We start from the raw sequence: 25161 nt of genomic DNA, 5'->3' as shown, positions 1-25161 counted from the left end.
GTTTTGTTCTCCGTTCACATGGGTGCACGGAAAAGCTTCGAAAACGCAGCAGATTGCAACTGAAACCCCCACGGGATTCTGGAGAGGTTCTACAAGCTGCTTTACCTTCAAAAATGGCCTTGCTCTGAGCAAGGTTGCACTAGAGACCTCCAGAGGAGCCTTCCACCCTGAATTACCCCATCTTTGTAACTGCGCCTTGTAGAACTGCAAAGACACACGAACACCAGCAAAACCCTCCCGGCTGCGACTTCAGGTTTCAGGTAGCGGCTTGAAGCTGCTATCGTTTGTCTCTGCAGCTCGGCCGTGTGTTAAGGGTCTTCTCTGGGCACGACGCTACCCAAACCTGATGTTCAGTGCCTGGCAATCGGCTGGGTTTTTTTCTTGTTTCTTTCCCTTCCTGTTACTGACTCGCAAATGACACGTTAGGGATCCTCATCAGCAGCGCATCTTGTAGAGAGAAGAGCCCCTCTGGGCAGCGCAGCTGCTCTCACGGCTGGGCTGGAAGGTGACAGCCCCTTCACCTGAAGCCCACCCTGACGTTGCCACCAGAGGCTCTGCAGTGCACCCACCTCTTCCCGCCTTCACTGCCGAGCCGCACGGCTCAGCCAGCCAGGAGCAGGCCAGCAGGGCAACGTTACCTGCACTCGCTCTTCCGCATCAGGAATGCGGTGAGAGACGCGCTGCCGGGGGAGCACCGGCGCACACAGCGCCTCTCCAAAAGAGAAGCCCAAGCCCAGCCAGGCACAATCCGACTGAAGCTGCCTGCCCTAGCCCGCCCAGTTCCCAGCACAGGGAACCAGCCTCTCCCTCGTCTCTCCCTCGCATCATGCTCCGAGGACAGGAGCATGCGCATCTGGGATCCTCACAGCGGTGCGCTCCTCCCGGAGGGCCACTCGTGCTGGGTGAAAGGTATGTGCTTCTCCAGGAGCAGCTCGCTGCTGGCTGCTGCAGGATATTCAGAAACGGTAACGCAGAGCGTGTTGTAACCCTGCCCGCCTTTCTGGTCACACGAACACGAGCCAACGCAGCCCGTTCCCACAGCAGCACTGTCTTACGGCACGCTTCAGCAGCCTGGACCCACAGCTGTGCCAGGCTGGGTCTCCTTCGCTGCCAAACGTATCGTGTTCAGGCCCGCGCCAAGCTTCTAACAAAGCCGTCACACAGCCAGCACAGCATCATCGCAAAGCTATCCCGTGTCACAGCTCAATATAAGGGAAATTCACTTCACCACACGTAATGAGGCTTCTCTGGTTAAAACTTGTTTGAGGCTTAAAAATCCTTCAGATCTATGCTAAGTTCAGCGAGCAGAATTAAGATTTTTTCCTAAACAGAATCTGGATCCAATGTAAGGACTCCCTAATGGGTAGAGTTTTTCACATGAGAGTGCATTAGCTACGCTAACACAAACCATGACTGCTGCATCACCAATGCCTGAGCAGCGCTGCGCAACTCTTCCTTACATCAGAACCAAAAAAGGCCTTCGGAATCGCAACTCCCTGTCTGTGTTCCAAACAGCTCCATGGGGCACAGAAAGTCAAACCGTTTAACTAGTTCAGTGCTTCACAGGTGAAAGCGTGGAACTGCGAGACCAGGGAGTGCCTTGAAATTTAGAGGCAAAATCTTGCAGCTCAACTTTTCTCAAGTCTGGTTTCCTGATTTCACCTGACCTCGGCCACTCTTCACACGCACGCAGAAAAACACTTGGTCTGAAATGATCACATCCCCTGCATTTTCCTAACACTACGTGGAACTGAGCGGCCTCCCTTCCCATCCCGCAGCGTGCAACGCTGTAGGCTAACGCCAGCCTCGGCGGACTACTCTCATCCAAAAGAAATACCCGCGTGCCACTAGAGACAGGTCCTCTTCACACTCGTAACTCGCACGGCGAGTGCAGGTCAGCCTGCAGACTTCAGAAGCAGGCATTGCAGCTTGTGCTGGTTACCACCTGCAAGCAGCCCTGCAGCCCTGCCGCAGCCCCCTGCGCAGCTGGGCACCGGCAGACCAAACACCCGGCATCCGAAATGCACCTCTGCTGACAGCTGCCTTCACCTTTGCCCCCAGAGCACCCTCTCGCTGTCCGGAGCAGCTCGCAGGAGCTGCATCTGGAGGACGATGCTGGAACCCACCTCCCTGGCTGACGCTGAAGAAGTTCCCTGGGAAGGAGGCTGCAGCGGCCCCCAGCCACCCCTCGCCGCAGCGCCAGGCAGCCGTGGTCAGGCCAGTGAGCAGCCACTCGAGGCGCCTGCGCGAAGCGAACCGGGGACGGACGGGGATCCTTCGACGCTACAACTGGTTGTGCAGAGATCCAAAGCAAGGGCTGGAGGAATCCTGCACTTTCAATGAAGTCTGCTGGAACACCTCAGCAAGTCCGTTCATCTCTGTCACAAGTCAAAAACTTTAAACATTTACTCGTAAGCTGTTGAAGTTATGAATGCAGACTCACTGTAAGCATCCGTGTAAAGCTTCCATCTTAAATCAGTGTCAAGTTAAATACCTTCTACATGTTACGTTGAACCAGCCTCACAGATCTGTACTCATCTGCCTCCTCTTCAAAGAGAAAAATAACCTTAAACTGGAAGTTATGTTAGTATTTTCATTAGCAACAACAGTTCAAATAAACTTTCTGTGAATGCTCTGATCTCTTTTCATAAAGCCAATGATTTATCCCACTGCTACTAAAAAAACCACCAGTCACAGCTTCCAAACAAAATTCTATTTAATGAGACATACTCAGCCAGTATAATTAAGAACTTTCGGCACACTGCGGTTTACGCCTTGATGGCATATTTCCGGACAGGGTACAAACGTTCTTTTCGCTGCTGTTTTTTGGTCTTCAGATTTTCTTCATGTTTATTTAATCTGCGTCGCATGGCCCGAGTCTTCTTTGGCCGCAGATCAAGAGGCTTATACTTTTTGCCCTGTTTGCAAAAACATACAAGTTAAGTTTGACAGACTGCAAGGCAGCAATCAGGTGCACAAGCTCATAGAGAGCCGAGCTGCCTACAAGAACAGCACCAGCAGCAACCCTTCAAGCTTCGTTTTATTCAGACTCTCGTTGCAGCCTGAAAGTTTAAGAGAACCGCTCTCCACTGGGAAACATGCGCTGATTCCAACTTTTGTACCAGTTGTACTTGCTTTGACTCAGGTTTAAGCAATCCTTAATCTTACAAGTCCCAGTTATCCAGCATCCCTTGAACAAGAGTTCTTTTCTTCCTATACAATCCAAACCCCAGGAAGTAATATTCTAAAAACTACAGAAACTTATTGAGACAAAGAATTCCTTGGTCACCTGCAATGTGACTAAAATTTAGGAGAGTATCTGCACTTGTGGAAACTCCCTCTTCTAGAAATGATATTACAGCCCAGAGAAGGGGTGCTGCCCAGAAGACTCCTGGCAAAAGCAGATTCACATCGAGCTTACAAGCTTCAGGGTAGTCTTGCAGTAATATTTAAAAAAGAATCATGACTCAAGAACTTTAAAACTGCACATCAATGAGTATTTCTTTTTCTTGAGTTTTAAGCTTCCCAGTAACAATCTATAAAATTAGGTCCTTCCTACAAACTATGCACCTGAAAACAGCAAAACAAAAAAAAGACCACTACGCAAAATGTTTGGACTTACCTTGTAAAACTTCCTCAAGTTCTCCTTCTGGGTCTGATTGATAACAGTCAGGACTCTGGCAATGGACTTGCGCACCACACGTCTGCACGGGGAAAAACGTACGTGTCAGAACCCAGCAGAAGAGAAGCACCGCAGATTCAGAACCCAGCGCACACAGAGCGCGTACACGCCACAGCCAACAGCCTACAACGCTGCTGCACCACGTGGCAGCAACACACTGACAACCTCCGGCGCATCTCAGCTGAACGTCTCCAGGCAGAGATGCACAAACCGATTTCCAAGCCCAGGTTCCTCACCCACACTGTTTGTCCTCGGTTTACAGTACAGGATCACCACACAGAATGTGAAAACACCTCCCAGACTGAGTGCTGTGGCCCACACAACCCACGCGCTCTCACGGGGGTACCGGCTGAAGGCCGCGGCTCCCACCACCCCCGCTCAGGCCGGGCCAAGCTCCTGCGCGGCCCCCCCGCAGCACCCCCTGCCCGCCACACCCGCACCGGCGTTAACCCGGGCCGGGCCCCACTTACATCTTGGAGAGCTTGGAGGCGGCCCCGCCGGTCACTTTGGCCACGCGCAGCTGCGACAGCTCCACCTTCAGATCTTCCAACTGCTTCAGCAGCTCCTCCTTCTTCTTCCCTCGCAGGTCTCGGGCCTTGATCTTGGCCTGCGGACGGCGGACAGGCCGTCAGCCCCGCTCCCGGGAACCCGCCGCGCCCCCCGGCCGGGAGCAGCCCTCCCCCGCGGCCTCCCCCCGCCCCTCAGGCCCCACATCGCCGCCCTCCCTCGTCCCCGCCACATCACGCCGACGGCGGGGCCAGCGTGCGGCAGCGGTGCGGCAGCGGCGCGGCGGGCCCGGGGCCGCGGCGGGCCGGATGCCGCCGGATTGCACCGGGAGAGGCAGCGAACCGCTCACCATGATGGCAGCAGCGGCGCGGCCGGCGGCGGAAAGGACGGAAGCCGCGCGGGGACAGGAGGCGGAGGGTGCTACCGGCCGGAGCCTACCAATGCGCGGCTGCGCGGGGGGAGGCGCCTGTGCGCTGCGCACCCCCCCGCGGGCAGCGCGGTGGTACCGGCCGCGGGCGCTGACAGGGAAGGCGGGAGGCGGCGGGGCAGCGCCGGCGGCCCCGGGGCACTGGGGCTGCGGCCCCGCGGGAGGGGGCTGCTGCGCGCCGCTCTGCCGCGGCGGCTCGGGGCTGCTGCCGCCGCCGCCCGCTCTTCTCTTTCCGCCGCTGAAGCGCTGTCAGAGCGGAGCCGGTGTTCTCGCGCTGGCCGAGGTGCGGCACTATTACACCGGCAGCGGTGGGGACGTGACGGCGGGCGGGGCGGGAGCGGCCACCGCGGCGGAGCAGTGCAGGGCTAGGGCAGGGCTGTGCACGCAGGTGGCCAGGCGGGGCGGGCGGACAGGCGGAGGGACGGAGGGAGCGAGCGAGCGGCGTGGCGCGGGTCGAGTCTGGCGCCGGGACGCGACGGGGCGGGCTGGGCCCGGCTGGGCCTCCCCACACGGTGGCGCCGCCTCCCGCCGTATCCAGGCAGCCGCGCCGAGCCTCGCCGGCCCCGCGCGGGAAGGCGGGGGGCTCCCGATTGACAGCCTGTGCCGCCATTCAGAAGGCCGCCTCGCCGTTAGCCCGGGCTCTCACCCAATAGGAGCGGGCGGGGGCGGGGCCAGGCCGACCCAGACTAGCGTGAGGCGGCAGCCGCGCTCCGCGCAGCCGGAGCCCTCGCCGCGGCGGCGGTGGTGGCGGCGGCGGCGGCTTTGCCCGGGAGCTGGCGGAGGCGGTGCGGATGGTGAGAGGAGCCGCCCGGCAGCGCCTGCTCCGCACCGGCTCGGCCTTCAGGTGCGGGGGGCGGAGCGGCGGCGGCGCGGGCGGGCGCGGGGAGCGGGCGGGGCGGCGGCGGCGGCGCGGGCGGGCGGGAGCGGCGGTGGCGGCTGCTGCGGGCGCCTCGGGGCAGGCCCGGCGGCGGCGCGCCCCTCACCGCCGTCTCGCCCCCGCAGAGCTCCAGGCCCAGCGGAGAAGCCCTGCCGCAAGCGGAAGCCCAGGTAAGGCGGGAGCGGGCGGCGCGGCAGGTGCGGGCGGGGGCGGCCGGGGCTGTGCGGGGCCTCCCCTCCCCTCCCGGCGGGCTCTCCCGGAGCCCAGCCGCAGCTTCGGCGGGGGTCCGAGCCCGGTGCCCGGGCTGAGGGGCAGCGATGGCGCTGGAGGCTGCCGAGGGCCTGTGCCGGAGCGCACGGAGCCCTGCTCACCGCTCTCCGCCGTTACCGGAGAAGAGAAATGCGATGTGACACGTTTTCTGCTTAGGCCTTGATTCGCAACAGAACTGCAATAATTACGGAAACGGCCCCTCTCTATTAACTTCTCCATTCTCTATGCTATCTTCCCGCTCGCCACCCTGCCTCTCCCCGCCTGCGAGGCTGGCTGTGTTCGCGTGCCTTTGACAGGTAGCTGCGTTTCTGCATCAGCAGATGAATCCTGTCGGAGGAAATATTGCTGGATTTTACAAGAGCTGCCTGTGCAGCGCTGGATATCCAAATTGCAAGTTAGGTGGGATCATGGTGGATTTGTTCTGATATTAAACTTTTATCTCAGCAACACCCTCTTCACCAAATTCTTGTTTTGTACTGAGAAATGCTTTGGACAATAGGTGATGTGAATGCCCTTGGTGATAGAAGCTGGATGATTGTTATGTTGTGTCATGCCCCCCTCAAATTTCTGCCCATTACTGGCTGTAAAAATGTGAATAACCAAAGGCTGCCACAGGTAAAACATTCAGGATTAAGACTGCAGGTTTTCAGAGTCTGGGTCTAATCTCCTGCTGCTTCTGTAATTTAATAACCAGCCTCCAAGCTTCCAAGCTTAAGCTGTGTCTCAGCCAAGAAATTCTAGTCCTTCAACCTGCAAAATGGATCCCTTAGTACAAAAAATCACTAGGTTTTGCAAAAGCTGTCCAAATGCAATCCAGAATTCTCAGCATCTTGTCTGAGCTAATGCAAAGCAGCACTGTTGCACCATACGATGACTAAAATGCTAGCATAAGTGGTCTCCCAGCATGTGTACGCTCTCCCACCATTCCTGTGAGCAACAGAGCTGCAGTGTTGGTAGCAGCCTTCGGAAATCATGGATCATCCTGGTATGGATCTTGCTGTGGAAGTTTGCAGATGCGATTACTGCCCGGTGTATCTTCTCACCTTGTGTGAACCCGCTTGTGTAATGGTTGTAACCTCCCTTGCTCAGACTGTTAAGGGGGCGATGAAGGAGTGTGACACCTGAGCGCAGGTCATGTTCTTGGAGAAAGATGCTTCATTTTCAAATCAGATAAGTCAGTCTCTTTTAAGATAAACTGGGTCACAATTTATGTTAAGTGAAAGAAACAATGAGTCACTTAATGAGAAGCAAAGAGCTCCAATCATTCTGGGCTGCCAAAATCATACGGATAGCGTAGACAAATGTGGTAGCCCCGTTCTTTGCTACAGAAAATATAAAAACTGTTCAGAGAAACTATATGGAGAGAAGAAATATTTTGCTGTGCTGAGATTGTGATCATTGTTTTATCTTGAAATACAGGTACAATACAGCATCAAAATTCAATGGCAATCCATGTCTCTTACAAACATTGTAAGGTTTTATCACAAAGCTAAGCTCTACATGTAAGAATGGTATAGACAACAGTACCATGTTCTGTGTTCGCCATGCTCAGTTCTAAAACTGAGATCTACAAGTGGTAAAATGCTAAAAGTGCTGAGCAGTGGGAGGAATACATAGCTTGCCTGTATTGTTATTAATTTCTGTGTTTTCTCTTTGGTGGAGAGAGGTAATAAAAATGGAGAATATAAATTCAAAACATTGAGAAGCTTATAACGTGAGTCAGTTCTGCATTGAAATGAAATTGTGCTGTCCGTAATGTTGTACTGAAGGCATAGATTTAGGAAGGTGGGAGGACAGGGGCTGTAGCTCTCCCTCCTCTGCTGCCAGCGCCGCTCCTGTCACATGATATGACTGCACAGTCCTCCGCTCGCACTGCAGCTGCGCTCTTCCTGGCGTGTGCCAGTCAGATTTCGCCTCTCTTTGCATCATTTTTATTCTAGTTTAGCGCTGTTGGCTTTAAATGGAGTTGTTGATAAACTGCCGTGGTATAAATGGATAATGGGAATTCATTTGATCATCTGGATGTGTTATTTTGTTGGCTTATCTTTTATTCTGCATGGTGTGCTTTGGGCAAGGAAGGAGGAGTTCTGGTGTGAAAGTCTATTTTGAGGTGATGTTACTGCCTCAATAGCTAAAATTCAGATGTATTTTAAACAAACAAAACCCAACACCTCCCTGCCAACCCCCAAAAGCATGATACATCTTATCACAGAGATCTTATCACAGAGATCTTATCACAGAGATCTTATCACAGAGATCTTATCACAGAGATCTTATCACAGAAATCTTATCACAGAAATCTGTGTGTTCATGTATTTTTTTTTCTTCATGGAACTTTTAATAGGTTCTTTTTTTTTTTTTTTTCATAGAAATGTTTAATTGGAGCAATCTTAGTACAAGGAAAACCAAGACCTGTACCTGCAAGTTTTATAATAATTTTCTCTGGTATTCTTGCATAAGAACATTCTGTGGCTTGGCTTTTGTAGCCGAGCTGCTCTCTCTGAGCACATAAGCTCTGCTCTGGATATGCAGTTTTTAAACAGGCTGGAGACAGAGGTATGGAATGGGGTATGTGTTCCAGCAGAAGGAAGCGGTTTAAAGGAGTGGACCAAATTGTGTGTGGGAGCTGCATGGAGGGTCAAACAGAGGTCTGTTTCTGTAAAGTATGTAAGTTAGTTGCCAACGCAAATATTACCTAGCAGTTTACATGTGCTGAGAGCGCGCCGTACAGCCCTGCAACAGGAATAGAATAGAATAGCTATCAATCTGGTTCCCTGAGGATGTCAGTCAAGAAAGGAAGTGCGCGATGCCAAAAAGCCTGGATGGAACAGCAGGTTTAGAGGACTCTGCGTTTGAAGTATTTTTAATTATTGCTCTTATAATGGAAGACAGACTAGAAGCTGAATTTTTAAAATATAATTAAAACAAAAGTCAGCAGAGGGATTTCTCTGCTGTGTGGCAGAGGAACAGTCCAGGAGCAGCTCCTACTCAGGAGAGTGAATTCCCAGAGTGATGACGCTCTCTGTGCAATTCCCGAGCTTGCTGGCAGCTTATCGCCAAATGCCGATTTGGAGGGAAGTGAACTGAGCTGATCAAAAAGCCTTCTCTAGCTTGCACCGCGTTCTCTTTTGTCAGAGTAAGATTCCCGTTGGAAAGCAGCCATTGTTACCTTGGCCGAGAACGCTAACAAGATGCAGAGTGTGATGATAACTGCCCTCCAGATCGGATGCTGGCCTGAAGTGCCGTTTGGGCCACCTAGTAAATGATTTGACTTGCTAGAAAGAAGTCTTTCCATCAGATTAACATCAAGCTACACTGTATAGCAACCGTTCAGTTTTGAGTTGATGAGTGTACATCAAAGAGATAAAACATCAGTTGTTTTCTGAGTACAGGAAGAAAGTAAAAAAAAATCTATCTTATAACTTGGGTGCTTTTCAGGAACTTGGCTGCTCTAGATGCGAGAGGCATGTGCTTTTCCGCCCTGCTTTAGGTGATGGCTTAGTTCAAGGGGGCCCAGATTTGGCTCAGTCAACAGTTGTGCTGGCCTCTTGCCATTGAATGTGCATAAAATGGAGCTGACTGCAATTCTCTCCTCACTCTAACATGGAGGGGCAGCCTGGGGAGACCTGAGGCCCCGGTATGCCTTGCTCTAGGTTGACTTGGCTATGAGAGTTATACAGGGATGTGTGATCCCTGCAGTGTAAGCCGTTGTATTGTGACTTGATTGTTGCTTTTGAGTCCCTGGGTTGTATTTCGTGTCCTGTCATAACGAATGCATTTCAACCCGTGCTGTGCCTGTGCTTCCAAAAATCTTTCTCCCTTCTCACAGTGGCTTACGTGCTTTTCCAGATGTACGAGGTTCATATCTCATTCGCAGACTCTTCCTATGATTTTGTGGCTTATGTGCGTTGCCACAAAATCAAGATAAAACACAACTGGCATTTTAGCTGCTCCAAGAACATTGTGTGTAAATAAACCACTAAATAGCTTAGCTTCTGAAATGTAAATACACCCAGCTCAGCCTGCCACAGCTGATGGTGTTTTTCTGTCTCCCTTCTTCCCCTCCCACCCCTGCCAAGAGTAGGCTAGCCTGATGGTTTTTTTTTTTCTATTGCTCTTTCATACAATGCAAATGACTACTAAGTACCATGTAGGTGGTACTCAGGCACCACTACAGATTCATAATTTGAATTTGGATGAAAGGAGACACTTGCATCCTCTTACACATTGCTGCTGAACCATCTTCTGGGGATTCCTGGACTCCGGTGTCCTAGGAACTCTGCCTCAGTCTGACTTTGAGCTTGAGCTCATTTTTCGTAGCAAACTAGTTAAGTCAGTAGAAGAGCAGAGGCCCAACTGTGATGACATTTTTAGCCTTTGCCCTTTGTTCATCCTATACACAAAAGGTCATGAACTGCAGTGAAAGAGGGATCACAGAGGGCGCAGAATGGACAAAGGTGGAACAAATTGCCAGTGGCAGAAACATAAAGAAGAGAAGCAAAAGTTCTGTGCTGCGAAGGTAATTGAAAAAGGCCACGTGCATCCCGTGGTGATATCGTGTCTCTTGTATTTAAAGTGAGTCTGCCCACAGTGAATTTAGAAGAGTCTGCTGTAAGGTGTGGTTTAGATGATGTCAGTGTAGAAGGCAGGAGGGGACAACACTGTTTCCATGGTATGATGGTAATGAGCAGCTCCTCCTTGTTCTGGGAGAAAAGATGCCAAAGCTGCAGTTCTGGATAGACATAGGTGTGCTTTAAGCAATGAAAGGATTTCTAAAGATTTGTAAACCGGATGAAAAGCCCTATTCTATAGACTAAGCACTTACTTGAAGGTAAAATAATAGGGTCTTTTCCCTACAGGAAGTTTTGAGATTGTTCCTGCTGAGATGTCAGAGGTAGTGCAGAGGTGGCAGCTCACATTAACTCTGGGGTCTTAATGCGAGACAGTGTTTCCAAATCTGGACTTCTGATATGCTGAGGAATGAGCTACACATTCATGTGAAAGTATTAAGCTTTTGGTTTGCAGTAATAAAGTAAAATTCCTGTATAACTCTGTGTGCCGGCTGTCCGTCACTTCCATTTGCTATAGCAGTGTGCATCTGGAGAATTGTGTGTGTGTTTTTAATCCTGTTTTCTTATATATCCCCTTCACTCTCTTTTTCCCCTTTTTAGGAAACAAAGTTTATGCAAATGCATAGTCAGGCTTCCTCTTTTTTTTTTTTTTTTTTTTTCCCCACCCTTCTTCTCCAAGCAGCTTTTAAATCTGTAACCAGTGTTGCTGCAGGGAGAAGGATCCTGAAGATTATCTAGCCAGTAATGTTCACAGGACATGGAGGAAGCTGGAGGAGAGGGATGAGTTTAGCACATCTCTTAAAAGGAAGGACAGACAGAAGAGAGTTGTTACATTTTATAGGAGGCATCTGGCCAGCCAGTCAGCATGTGTGGAGCCCTGGAACAGCTGAAGCAGTTAGCTTTGCTGGGTGGGAGAGCTGGGGTGATGGTGATCAGCAGGGAAGGGTCAACAGGGCCACAAACAGGTCCATGTGGGACCAGGCTTCCTCCCTCGTGAAAGAGAGGATGACTGTTCATGCACAACTGTGTGGGCTAGTGTCACAGCTTTGGTTGGCTTTGTATGTTTTTCTTTTTTTTTTTTTTTTTTTAATGTCTTCCCTCTTGCTTAATCTTTAGAACTAATTACCTGTAAAATTGGTGTATTTTAGTAGGAAAAATACTTTCTTGGTGAATTCCCAACTGGAGTAGAACTACTTAAATTTGCAGGTGATTTTCAGTCACCCACACAGTGATATGTTTAAAAAATAGAAGTTTTTCAGCCTCCTAGTTCATGCTGCATTTCTCTTTAGTGCCCTTTTGAAATAAGCAAACATCCGGGCAGAGAAAACAGGAGTTGACTAGCATTATCAGCTAAAGAAAACAGCTCCATGTTTCTCTTTCTTAAGTCATATTGTAAGTTGCTTTTAATTGTGGTGTTCGAACAAAAAGTGTCTCCAAAGCCTGGGCTCTGCCCAAGTCCTTTTCATTGTGCGTTCTGCGTGGATGTTTATACAGCAGTGAGCATAGCGGGTGCAGAAACCATCTAGCTGTTCGTGGAGCCGGACCTGGGTATGGCTGTCCGGGACTGCAGACCCTGCCAGGAGCGGTCTCAGCCTGCTCGCAGATGCCTCCTGCAGCGTCCAGGCTGGTACGTCTGGAGGAACTGCAGCCACTGCAGTGCAGACATGCCCTGAGGTGAACAGTCGTTGCGGATGAAAAATGTCTGTGCTTGGTTCCAACTTCTACTAAAACCTCGGAATAATAAAGAAATAATTTCCCCCTCTATGTATTTTATAAAGAAATGGTCTCGTATATAACTGCTCCTTGCCGTTTCCTCTGAAGTACTGACTCCAGCAGTCTGTGGAGCTTTCAGTGCCCGCGAGCCTGTGTGTGTCTGGGGAGGCTGTTATTTATTTATTTCAGTGTTTCCTGAATAGAACTAAATGGTGTCTCAGGAGCTTTGGGCCAGTGGCTCTCAATGGAGAACTAGGTGTTCTGGCGAGAGGAATGAATTTGGGTTCTAATTAATTCTGTGTTGTCTGAGGCTCTGTCAGGACCAGCACTCTGAGCAGATTATGTGGAAACACATAGATGGTTTTCCCAAAACGTGCAGTATAGCTTTGAAAGAAAACACAAGAGGCAAGTGTGCCAGACTGTAGAAGAAAAGGAGAGGCAATTAGAGAGCAAAGGTGGACATCTTGCTCGACAAAGGCAAGGTCAGATGTTTCTTGGTAGAGATGTGATACATGATGCTGCCAGGCTTTGAGCATGAATGATCCAGAGCTTAGTTTTATCTGTGCTATTAATTTATGGATAAGAAATAGATACCAACTGGGCATCTGCCTTTATATTACGTCTTCTTTTGGCAATGATGCTGTGGGGGATGTGTCAAGATGAAAAGTGAAAAGAGAGTTGGTCTCTTTGACTCAGGGTTTGAGACCTTTAAAATCCTGATAGATTGGGACGTATTTTCCACCACTGGTTGGAGAGCAATTCTAATAATGTCTTGGTTGGGGGAATTCTTTTGTCAACAAGATGGATGTGGAAAGTGTGTTTGCTTTTGCTTTTTGGTTAGCACCTGCATCTCTAAGTAAGGAGGGGGAAGCATTTGAAAAGCAGACTTTATGTATCTGTGCTGCGATTTCCTGATTAAAATGGTAAAACTATCCATGAAGCTGTGAACCAGGATGCAGCCATCCCTCATCCCTGTCATTAGTTCGCTTGTCTAAGCACATACTTTCCTGCTCAACTCCAGAATTTTAATATTAATTGGAGCCTCATCTGTAAACCCAAGCCAATTGTATTTGATGCCAGCAATGAAACTCCAGATCAGCAAGAGTTTAGGACTCATAGTCGATACGGCAGTTTACTGTTCTGTATTACGTCTGTCACAGAAAGTTCTGGTTCTCAGGCTAAAGGTTAATCAATATAGTCAACCCGACATAGTTCACTGCTGGATTTGCAGTTTGCTGTATTCAGGTGGCTGGGTGAAAAAAACAAGAGCATTTCTTCCCAAAAGAGAATGCTCTTCCACTCCCGTCTGTCGCCATCCCCAACATTAACCATCCTGGATTGTCCTGTTCGATTGGCATTTTCTGTCCGGTTCAGAAGGTTGCGTACAGGTCATTTAAGGGACGGAGTTGAAAGCTCAGTAACTGAAATGAATGGAGCCTGAAATTAAATACAAATTCTCGTTCTAATTTTAGCCAGGAAGCTTCACTGGGTCACATTGATCAGTCCTCTGCATTGTAATAAATTTGTTCCTGTGGATGTTTAACGTCCAAACTTTATCTTTGGAAGACTGGCACGCCGTGGAGATCAGTACTTTGTAAGGTGCGTGAAGTCACCTGTTAAATGACACTAGTGACATGTTCTGATTTTTGAAACAGTTGCTTCTGAAAGATGCACTTGTGTTTATACTTACAAAATCATGATTTTTTTTTTTCTGATAGTTTATAAATGTCTAAAAATTTAAGACTAAACTCCTCTGGTTTTGAAGTAAGAAAGACAGGTTGTATCTGATGTATGTTAAGTATCTGTACTCCACACTGCTTGTGTTCAGTGCAACAGACTGATTTCTTTGGTAAAATACCAGACAGAACAAATGTGTCAGTGAAGTCTTTGTAATGAGACTGTTTGCCTCTAGTGGTACAAGATGAGAGTTTTAAGTCTAATGCTGATGCTGTAGTGAGAACAGAGTTGTTCTTTCAATTGACCATTGAAGTGAAGTAGATAAAACACCGCTAATAGGTACTCACAGCTTCTGTCCTCTACATACTCGATGTGATGAGGCTGTCCAGGTTGACTGGAAGGCAGGAGACACGATTCTACAGCTGAACAGAAGCGATGATGAAGGCTTAATGAAGGACTGATTGGTCATACAAATGCTCTGTCGAGGTCAATATGCCACGTCCAGCCACCTCTGCCATGCAACTTCAGGAAACTTCCCCTGATTCCACCTGTCCTTACTCAGTGGAGTTGATACCCTCATAACTGCTGCCTGTACAGTGACAGCATCACTGGATTGTCTGTGGAGTGAGGGTTTGTTTCCCTGTAAGTGTCAGGTGTGACATTATGACCACCCTCTTCTACCAGGCAGCTGAATGGCAGGCTGAAGTGATCCTGGCTGAGGAGATGTGCGTGTAACACAGTTATTTAACACACCTATGCTTGACTTTCATTGTAGGCTTGATTCCCTTGAACCAGAGTATTCTTTCACTGTTGACAAAGCCTGCCTTGCTTTGCAGGCCTGAGTCCCAGTATAGGGCCAGGAGGGAGTGCATACCGTTGACTTCAGCACTCTTTTTCCCTTCCAGCTGAGCCTGGAAAACCTTAGCCAAAAGACAGCAAACCACAGGGAAGTGGAAATGTGTGTGATGTAAGCGACACATAACTTTAAAAATACTGGCTAGCATCATGAAACTTTCATCTGTTTCCCATACCCTCCTCCTGCTGCCTTTCAGCTCCAACTGCTTTGCATAGTCTTGCCATCGTCTGGGATGCCTGTAAGCTCTTCTACCCTGGGTGCTGCAATGGCATGAATTGTAAAATCTGTTAATATATTGCACTCGGCAAACCTGGAATTGTGCGTTCTAAGAGTGTGGTGGACATAACCTAGCATGTAAAGTGCAATGCTTGGCTAGCACAATTTTTCTGCTTTGTGTGGCCTGAGGAGTTGGCAAAATCTTTGTGAGAATAATAAGTTCTGCTGGAAGTCACCATTTTCTGACTTATTTCAACTGTCTCTTAAACTGATGTTTTCGTGTCTCCTTTTGCAGGCTCTGGAGATCTTTTTTTTCAACCTGTGCTACTTAAGAAAAAAAAAATTGTCATGCAAAACAGCCCAACAGTTTATTCTGCATTTAAAAAAGCAAAAAGCATCAAACACAAGACCAAAGGATTAAGTGGGTGATATTTCTGGTATAGCTGGGCTGTCAAAACTGGGAGAACTTTCTGCAGAAGAGGAGCACATATCTGTGGGGTTGCTTCTGGTCTCAAAGGGAAGGAGAGGTCCACATTGTGGATGTGCTGCTGGTCGCACTTTATTTATATTTTTTCATTTGGAGCTCAGCAGTCCCTGAGGAAAGGGCTATGTCAGTAGCTATATTCCTCCCTTTGCTGTGCCCACTTGCTGTTTCTAATAATAATTCTCCCGTCTGTAATGCTGCTGCATTGCAACACAGTCTTCAGTGTGTGTAGGGAAGACCTCCTTTCCTGAGCTGCTCGTGATAGTAGTTTTTTCATTGTACAGCACCAAACACCACCCCCTCCAGAGCATGATAAGCCAAAATCAGTGCATGAGGCAACTAATTTTATTTTCCTTCTCCATCAGCTGGAAAAGCCAGCTTCACCTATCATTTAACAGCTCCTGTTGTCCTTTTTCCCTTTTTCCTTCCCATCTTTCTTTTGTATTCGGGCACGTGCTGTGGCTGAGTGAAACCAGGGTTTAAATTGCAGCAGCGCCTGTCTTATGTCTGTAACCAAAATGCTTCTTTGAATTTGAGATATGTAGAAGAACTACCTTCTGGCAGCTTTTCTAAAGATATCTCACAGAGGGAAATTGTCATGCTTATTGCTACTGTGCTTAACTCTTCACTGTTTTTCTTTCTTTCTTGGTTGAAGCCCTTATTTATTTTCCTGATTATTTTTGCTAGAAGGAAGACTGTTTGCCCATGATGTGATTCAGTCTGAATATTTTTACAATGTATTTGCTGTATGGTGTTACGTTATAATCATCATGAAGATAAATTTGACATGTAGTAAGAAGCCAGTCCATTCTGAGCAGGACTCATGCTTGCTGTTAAACTGTGACCGTTAAGGATTTTCAATAGGACTTTCCACTACAGCGTGTACACGTGTAAATACACTGAGTAGTTTAGAAGTCCTTCTGTTTTCTGAGTGCAATATGTGGCAGAGCCAGAACGTGCCTTTAACTATCCTGCAAGAGAGTGAAACTTGATCTCCTCTGTTGTCACTGTCCAAAGTAGATTATTTGGAGCATAGTCATCCTGTCATCCCAGAGGTGTTGTGTCTATTCTATCCCACAGGCAGTTGTGCTTGCATCTTCAGCTCATCAAGAACAGAGATAGTTTCATAATTGTGTGGGTAACTGAGGTTTCATTTCACTCTGCTTTTAACTGAGATTTAGCTATTTTATTATAAAATAACCCAGAAACAAAGAGGGCACATTGAGGCTTCTGTGTTTAATTTATTCTGTATTAATGGAGTAGCTTTTCATAAGCACCCAGAGTCTTCTGCATTCATTCTGATGTCTCAGATCAAGGGTCTTCTGGTCACCTCCCTCCCTCTAAAAGCGTCAGTAGAAAACGAGATGATTTTTTGTGTCTGTCTTACTGTTCAGGTGCTTAAGGTTGAGTGAGAGGCATGCCATGAAAATGTTTGACAAACGCTGAAGTTAGGCTAAGCATACCTGAAAAGCTGGCAGATAAAATTTTTACAGATCATGATACAGGGCAGAGCTTTTCAGGTTTCTCAGAGTTCTGTCCAAAGGCCTTTTTAGAGTAAGCATTAAACGTGTAATTCAAAGCATGCTGAGGGAAGTGTGCATTCAGTGTTTTATTCTGGGTCTAGCCTGCAAATCTTTCTTTTCTATCATATGAAATACATATGGCAATCCAGATTAGAACCAGGTAGAAGTCATGTTTCCAAAGTGGAATGGTAGGGATGTTTTCATGGCAGCAACTGTCATAATGAGGTTTTTTTAGTTTATTACTATCAGCTGTATTTCAGTGTTTTTGTATCAACACCCTATTGCTGAGTATTGGTTTTACTGGAAATTAAAATTATGAACAAACTTAGAAGTTTTAGCAGAAGATCTGTGAAAATTTTGCCATTTGCAATAAAAAGCCTTCCCCTCTTCTTCCACCTGTCCTCCTTCGTCACCACACACACGCAGGGTTAGCGCTGCAGTACCTTGGTGGTGTAAGTACATCTCTTTGTTTTAACCTCTGTTTTGATCACGTTCAGCAATAGTGCTTTACGCTGCCAAATACTGATGCTAGCTGGTTTTTGGTTTGCCTGTCCTGTTTCTCACCCTTTTCGTGCTGCTGGCTGTGCCAGGACGGTAACCTTCCCTGGAACGCCGAGAGCATCCTGTGTTTGTGATGGTCCTCACCTGCTTAAATGTAGGGGTAGTAACATGCAGTGGAGTTGCTACGTTTTTCCACACCATCTAGTTTTTGTTGCCTTTGCTAAGCTCATGTGACATACAGTTGTATGGCAAGTCTTTTATTGTTGAAGTAAGACACTGCCTGACAGGCAGGCTCTCTGCATAAAGACCAAAGTTGGTTATTGTAAATGAACCTGAACTTTTTATAAGATACTCATTTTAGAGGATACAGGTTTTGTTCTCTTCCCTCTGAATTAATCATCTGTCTCTATATTATAATGATTTTTTTGTTTTCCCATCCCTTCCTTTCCTGTTTTTTTTTTTTCTGGTGCTTCACATTTATTGTATTTTATTTTTAGATCTCTGCTTTTTGTACTTGTGGCAGCTTCACTTTAGAGTGGAATTTTTTTCTTTTAATTTTTTCTCTTCTCAGTTCTTTTAACTTTCCATGAACTAGTATTGTGCTAAATATTTACGAACTGGCTGGGGTTGGAGTAGGCTTTCAAAATACACCCTAATTGTGTTTAACCTGAGAGAGTTTTTTCCTCCTTTCTCTGCAACAAGTCTTTTTCCTGCCTTCTGATACCTTTCAGAGCGGCGAGCAGTGAATTTTCTAGCATGTCTCTTATTGATTGCATCAGTGGCCATCTTTGCAGTGGCCTAGCGAACTCCCTCGATGCGAGAACTGCAGTGAGCTTTACGTGCCTGCACCAGGGCCAGCGCAGATTCAGTTGGCCAGCGTTAGCAGCGGCTGGGGTGTTGCACAGTGTAACTTAAGAGTAGCATAAAATAAAATTGACTTTACCATTAAATTAAAGGAATGAGAGACAGACTGTATGAAATGTACTTTGCAATTTAAGCAAGCTTCTCAATTTTTGAAAATGTGTCTGAAGCTGCTCTAGAGCGCCTGGTCTACCACAGTGGAGTGCTGCGGGATCCCAGGGCGTCACTGCAGGATTTAGGTCACCCTTGCTGCGGAGCACACAGGACCTGGGTACGGTCCGTCCTCCTGAATCACCTCCTGGCTACTTCTGACATCTGTTTTTAGCTCTCGCTGTTCTCTTCAATTTCGTATGCTGGTGCTTTAATACTCAGTGTTGTATGTTTCATGCTGTGTGAATGTGAACGTTTAGAGATGTCAAACACAGGCTGGTGCTTCACAATAGTCACGTCCTGCTTGCTAGGCTCATACCAGCAGCTTTTGACATCTGGTTGGTATGTTTTGAACTCTCTCGCACTGTCTGGCACCCATATTGCAGTTAATACTTCCTACCTTTTTCTGGAACAGCAAGTGGTTTGTGCAGTGCACCCCGTGGCCTTGCACTGGTGCTCTAGTGCACTGTCACGTGGGTGTGTAAGAGAGAAGGGAATGTGTGCTGCATCTTGTCTAAACTGGGAAATCGTGAAACTGCTTGGCTGGCAGGGTACGCTCACTAACTTATCCCCAAAAGCTGGGGGAACTGCCAATTTCTTCTGCATTTGGTAGGCATGAAGTGTTTGTTCAGGGAAGTATTTCTGAATTCTGTTTGGTTATTGTGAAGGTTTTTCATGACAATTGATGAAATATACTTCAGGGTACTTTCCAATGACTGTAAGGAGTTAGCTTTGCCATTTCCTGGCTTGAATTGGCACTTGTTTGTAATTATTTATACCAATAGCATCCAAACAGAGCTTCTGCACAAATAGAAACTTTTTGCTTAACAAAAGTGCTTACCAGGACCGGTAGAGAAGTTGCTGAAAGTAAAAGCTCTGCATTTGCCAAGTTAGAGGTGTGTTTATCTTGCAGTAAAATTCTTAGAGAGCACAGAAGAGCCAAAGACCTGGCAGCCATTTTCAGAGGAGCATGGTTTGTTGCTGCTGCTGAGAAACCTGTATCTCAGCGTTGATCAAAAGGATAATTTAATATCTACGTATGTTTCAAGTAAGATTTTAAAAGCCACCCTGCCTTTATAGGCTTTCATATTCCCATACTGCTCAATACTAGGGTTGTCTGTGTTATATATTAGGTTTTTTTTGTTCAGGTGATTACTGTAAAATACGACATTTTGCTCATATGAACAGTAAAAATAGATCTCAGGTATAATTGTGGGCAGTGCAAGCCATGGAATTACACAGTCATGAGGAAGCAAAGATGAAGCAGGATATTTTTTAGCACTCTGTCTAAAGTTGCTGTGTCTTAGCAATAGCAACTAGTGAGCAACAGTTTTCCACAGTGACAGAACAAAATGACATGTAAACAGGACTGAGCCTAGTTTCTCTAAATACGGCTGCAGGATAAACACCTCTGCAGAAAGGCAAATTTAGAGAGAATTTCTTTGTCCAAGTATGAAACCCAAGTACTGTTTGTGTTACAGTCCCTTTGTTGGCAGTTTTGTGTTTGTGAATACAGTCCTCAGAGTTATTTTATTTTCTGACTCTTGTACCACTTTTATTTTAAATTTTTCTCTGTTAACTAGTGTATTGTGCAATAATTAGTCCCATGCTTTGATTCTCAGCTGTTATTTTTAATGAGTCTTGAGAAGAGTAACCTGTGGGAGAATTGCATGCTCCTTGTTACCATCCCCATGGAACTGTACGTGCATCTCATCTGGATGAGTTACTCAAATTTTGAGTAATACGGCTGTTTTCTTCTTCATAGGACTGAGTTTGCCCTAAAAGAAATCATGTCATCAGGAGGAGCTGAAGATGACATTCCTCAAGCAGAGAGGAAAACAGTGACAGACTTTTGCTACTTATTGGATAAATCTAAACAGCTATTCAATGGCTTAAGGTTAGTGCATTTTTGACAGTATTTCTTCAGAAAAGCATTGGAACATACACTTCAGTATGTGAGTGGCGCTGAAGTCAGTTGTACAACATTTCAAACTCAAACCCAGTAAGTTTGTTTAGGAGAGAACAATGTGCGCCTATGTATGAGTAGTTTTGGACCACGTGTGTGAGAACCTCTGTAGGAGTTAGAGGTTCATGCATTTCTTCTGAGACGGTAGGGAAGGAAATGTGAGAAGGGTGAGCCGAATGTCTTGGTCAAGCTGGAAATTCTGTGAAATTGATAGAATTCATACTGAAATGTTGTGTATGAAGTACACAATTAAGGACTAGGTGTGGCTGTATACAGTCAACAGCTTCCAAGTCCCAAACCCCACTGTCTCTGCACCCAAAAAAAAAAACCCAACCCAGATTAGAAGGATTGGCCTAGGTGGGAGGAAAGAGGAGGAGGGAATATTTTTGTGGAATAAATTTAGGAAGTGATAAACAGCAACATCCAAACCATAGCCTGTATGTGTCTGGTGAAACAAATGCTTAATCTGAACTGTGGAGAAAGGTTAAAATCTGCATTTATCTACAAAACATCTGCAATAACACCTAGAAAGTCTAGCTGTTTTCTCAGCACCAATAAGAAGGGGAAGAAGAGTAAGGGGAGTTCAAGGAAAATAGTTCACGTTTGGATGGTGATCTAGGCATCCTGTTTATGTCAATATATGCTGCTTTAAAGGTTATGTATTCAAGAGCTGTTTTCTTTCTAAGCTTTGCTGTAGAGTCTCCTAAGGAATAATGTTTTTACCTGATATCTTGTTGGCAGTTCAGCCTCTTCCTGGTCTCTGAGTAATGCTGTATGTTTGGGCCCATATAGCTTGCTGTTATTCAAACACAGATGGTTAGCAAAGATGGTTTTGATTCCTTCCCCCCCTGCCCCCCGCTATTGATAAACCTTTCATGTGCTTCAGGAGTTCGTTACCAAATCCAAAACAAACAGTTTGTGCTCCAAAATCTGAATGGTAAATGGGCAGTGGAGACAAGGAGTTCTTGGCGATTACAGTCAGCACCCCATGCACCAGAGTCTAAAGCAAAAGGACTGGCATCTTGAGGCCAGGATTTCCAGGACCGTATATGCCATTGCATTGGCTTTCTGATACAGCTTGCTTGAAATTTTGGCCTGAGTCACTGAAGAGTTCATGTCTGGATGTATGATGCTCAAGTTCAGATCACAGAGATGGCAGAGCATCTACAGCCATTCTGTCTTTCCTTTGGGCATGGAGGGGGTTAGTACTTGTATCAGATTTCCAGATGAGAGATGTAGTTTCTGTGTGGATCTGTGGTACTTTGCCAAAAAGAAACCTTCTTATCCGGCTAGATGAAAAGGAAACAGAAAATACCTTTGGATGAATTTGGGAAATAAAAATACGGAGATGGGCTTCAGCAGCCAACTCTGCTATGTGAAAATAAGAACATACTGGAATGGGAGCCTGCCTCTGTCCTTACTATAACTTGACACAACGTAGTTGCTTCTTGAACTGAACTTGACCACCATTTCACCTATGAGGCCTGTGATTCCTATGGGCTGGAATTCCTAATGACTGGATAAAGCAGCATTACAAGTTACAGATATATCTCCTCTGTTGGTGCTTGTTCTCTTCTAGGTAGTTCACCTGGAAATGACTTGGCAAGTATCCTCATTCTTCGTCCAGTTGCTTGCTTTTCCTTCTAGCATAACAAATTCATTTGAAGTGTGCCTGCTGCCTTCTGTTTTGAAGATGATGATGGCTTCTGCTGCTGTATTCTATGCCATTCTCTTATCCTTACCACATTACATGGAAAAAAAGTGATGGGGGAGGGAGAGGAGAGCAATGATTTCCTTCCTGAAACCTCTTCTGGGCACTTCAGCTACAGGGAACTGAGCCTATAGCTGTGTTGGCAGCTGTTGCTGCTGCCAAAAATGCAAGGACTCAGCCTGCCACATCTTTGTTTCAGTAGCTTTTCCTTCCTCTTCCCAATGCAGATGCCAAATACAGCATTTCAGGAAAACATATGATGATCTGCCAAGGTTGCTGCTCCAAAGTATACTTTGTGCTCGCACTACCAGTGACACCGTCCTTTTGTGGTCGTGCCTGCTAGAGTAACTTAGAGGGGAGGGTGTCTTTCTAGTGTCTGTACTCCCTTTTTGAACACCCTGAGCTATAAGTTAGAAACAACTGGTAATGAAGTATGTTCCAATTGTTCTCTTCTCTCCTTTCCCCACTCCCACTTGCTTTTTTCTTGGAAAAAAGTCTGGAGAAGGGCAATGTGTTAAGAAGCCGTTTTTCATGGTGTACTGTTAACAGTTATTATTTTATTTTTAATGTTAAAAAGTGCTTAAATGTGTTCAGTATCGCAGTGAAGCTTGAAACGTTAAGAAATTAAAAGACTTTATACATATAACATACTTTCCCAGATTATAAGGTCTTGTTGCTCATTGTGCAGGCTGCAAGAATCACGACTGCTGTCCTTTCATGGAAAGAGGTGACAGTGTTTAACCATTTATTTTTGTAGACTTCTAGTAAGATGAAAGTTGAACCTCTTAGAATCATAGAATAGTTTGGGTTGGAAGGGACCTTTAAAGGTCCACTGCTACTGCTGATGATGTAGAAACAACAGGACCCTGTAAGCTTCAGGTAATGCTGCAGGCTGTGCCCTGCCTGGTGCTGGCAAGGGACCGGCTTCTCACACCGATTGCATAGGTGAGGCAAGGTACCGTGAGTGCTGCTGCTGTGCTTGTGGTCTTTGTGGGTTATTAGAGGCGACAGGGAAGCTACGCCACAACGCTGTTACCCCACTGCTGCTTAGATTCTGGGAATAGGAGCCTGTAATTACTACAGGAACATAAAAGGAGATTGTCTTTTTGTTTGCCTGTCAAAACTGTGAATGTATTTAAAGCTCTGAATGTTAAACCTACAGTTACCATAACGTTCCATTTTGAAGTGTACTGCTGAGTCTCTAGAACTTTCTTAACACCTTTATGTCTCTGGAAGTTGTCCTCTTGTGACAACCTCCATGTGATGCTGGTCAGACCAACCTCAGCATCTTTAATTGGTTTTCCGCCAGTATCATCTGGCTTCTGCCAACAGAAAATTAATTATGAGCGCATAAGTAGTGCTGGTCTTTGCTGAGATTATACAGCAAGAAATTAATAAAATTTTGGACTGTCTATGGAATTTATGCACCAGCCACTCTAATGTGGCAAGGGAACCGGTCTTCTGTGCCCACAGTGAGAAACCTGTCCTTTTGGAACATCCGAGTTTGTGTCTTCTTGTCCGTTTGGAATGTTTGAAAAGCCAAGAAATTGGAAAGAGTTTCCATTTGTTGTTGTGGAGGCTGTTGTAATGAGGTGTGTAACTGTCTCCCTTGTCTGGATAGAACTGTCCTAAATCAAAGCATCTCCATTCCCTCCTTTGCTGCCCCTTCCTCCCTCCTGGAAAGCTGATTGTGATCAGTAACAGCACGAGTGAGTATCCCTACCGCTGCCTGTTGCGTGCTCATCATCCTCGGCCAGACGTACCCCGGAGGAAGATGAGGCTGTTGCCTTTTTCTCTCCATACTGATCTGGTATGCTTCTGTAGATCTGGAAGTAGCAAAATAGCTTGTCATAACATAGATCTCTTGGTCTCAAGTTGGGGGTGTAATTGCTTCTGGATCATATATTCCCTGTCTCCTTCAGTCGGAGGAGCTCTATTAGTAATCCACTCTGCAATCAACAGAGTCTTTAATATTCTTTTGGGCTGTTTCTCACCAAATAATGCAGATCCTCTGGTCCAATTAAAGAAACTGCACTGAATATCCTCTTTTGCTTATGCATCTGTTTTCTGATGGCAAAATTTCTTGATACGTGGGAGCGACATGCATGATGTTCAGAACACAAACAGTACATGGATGGCAACAATGGCAGCTCTTGTCTGCAAAAATCTGTAGTGAAACCGTGCTCATGTATTGTCATAAATGAACTTTTATTACAGTCATGTCAGAATGCTATCAAAAGAACAAGTGCTACTGTCTGTTTCCATGGAGATCTCTCCTGTTCCCCGGGGAGCCGAGGAATCGCTCAGCATTGTGCAGCTATGCCAGCTGCAATTAGGCGAGCACGCTGCTTCAGAGCTGTACGTGAGGACACCCAGCAGCGACTGTGGACAGCAACAGCCAAACACGCATACATTGCGCGAACAGAAGCTTTTAAAACGCCGCTGATTTTCATCTATTCAAAACTAGTGCAGCGCAGTGAGTTGAACTGGGTTTTGTAAGCATGCTTAGGCTTGTACAGAGGAAAGTGCAGAATCGAGGGGCTGACAGACGCACAAGGGAAGATGCCAGGTGAGGTGTAAAGAGCGCATTAGCTTACTGATGAGGGATATATGCATACACATGATCAACAAATAGTTGCCTGCTTATTTCTTAATTTGTGCACATATCTACTTCTCGGTGTTTGAGAGTAGAAGGGTATGTTTTCTTGTTTCCTTATGTTAGACCTTTGCTCAAATGTCCTAAGCAACTTGGCCTAGAAAGCCCGATTGACTGCTGGTAGGGTTCTTTGAGTCAGCTTGCTAATTCAGTCATTCTTTAAGTCAGTACCAGGGAACTTTCGATTTTTTTTTTTTTTTTTAAATTATCAATTTTAGTGTTGTTTTGTATTTGTATTAGCTTTCTATTTTATTTTATTTTATTTTTAACATTGAAATTTGTGAATGTGCTAATGAAACTCGACACTACCTCTTGCTGTATCAAAGCCTGCAAGGTATCTTTGGCAGGTATTTGGACAGTTTCTTAACTTCTTCTTTTGTTTAGCTAAAATGTTTACGTCTATTACAACATAAAAAGTGGAGAATCATTCATTGCAGTAAATACTTTGAATTTGCATGTGTTTGTATCAAGCTATATTTGGTGCCCTGAAGCGTGTGGTTTTACTCTTTATAC

The 25161-nt window shown here is 46.3% G+C and overlaps 2 protein-coding genes across 7 annotated transcripts in view; one reads left to right on the top strand and one right to left on the bottom strand.

Annotated features, from left to right (window-relative positions):
* Nucleotides 1-2698: 2698 nt before the first annotated feature.
* Nucleotides 2699-5226, bottom strand: RPL35 (ribosomal protein L35). The gene is made up of 5 exons (XM_086764200.1): nt 4915-5226; nt 4539-4862; nt 4153-4289; nt 3623-3704; nt 2699-2918 (listed from the first exon to the last, which is right to left on the bottom strand). Exons 1-5 carry the CDS (start codon nt 5224-5226, stop codon nt 2769-2771), a joined length of 1005 nt encoding a protein of 334 aa, XP_086620326.1. The 3' UTR covers nt 2699-2768.
* The window catches only part of SCAI (suppressor of cancer cell invasion), a 43783-nt gene continuing 23218 nt past the window's right edge, over nt 4597-25161 (top strand). Inside the window, exons 1-5 of one of the 6 annotated variants that reach the window (XM_086763969.1) lie at nt 4597-4899; nt 5619-5663; nt 14630-14691; nt 18336-18441; nt 20088-20212. In XM_086763969.1, the coding sequence (XP_086620095.1) occupies nt 4630-4899; nt 5619-5663; nt 14630-14691; nt 18336-18441; nt 20088-20212 (608 nt within the window). In that variant the 5' untranslated portion in view covers nt 4597-4629. Of the gene's footprint in view, nt 4900-5325; nt 5461-5618; nt 5664-14629; nt 14692-18335; nt 18442-20080; nt 20213-25161 lie in introns of those variants that run through there. The other 5 variants (XM_086763966.1, XM_086763963.1, XM_086763964.1 and 2 more) reach the window with 5 other exon arrangements.

Source organism: Chlamydotis macqueenii, chromosome 20 (genome assembly GCF_036417535.1).
Source record: "Chlamydotis macqueenii isolate bChlMac1 chromosome 20, bChlMac1.mat, whole genome shotgun sequence".
Taxonomy (NCBI): domain Eukaryota; kingdom Metazoa; phylum Chordata; class Aves; order Otidiformes; family Otididae; genus Chlamydotis; species Chlamydotis macqueenii.
This window is presented reverse-complemented; position numbering and strand designations above follow the sequence as displayed.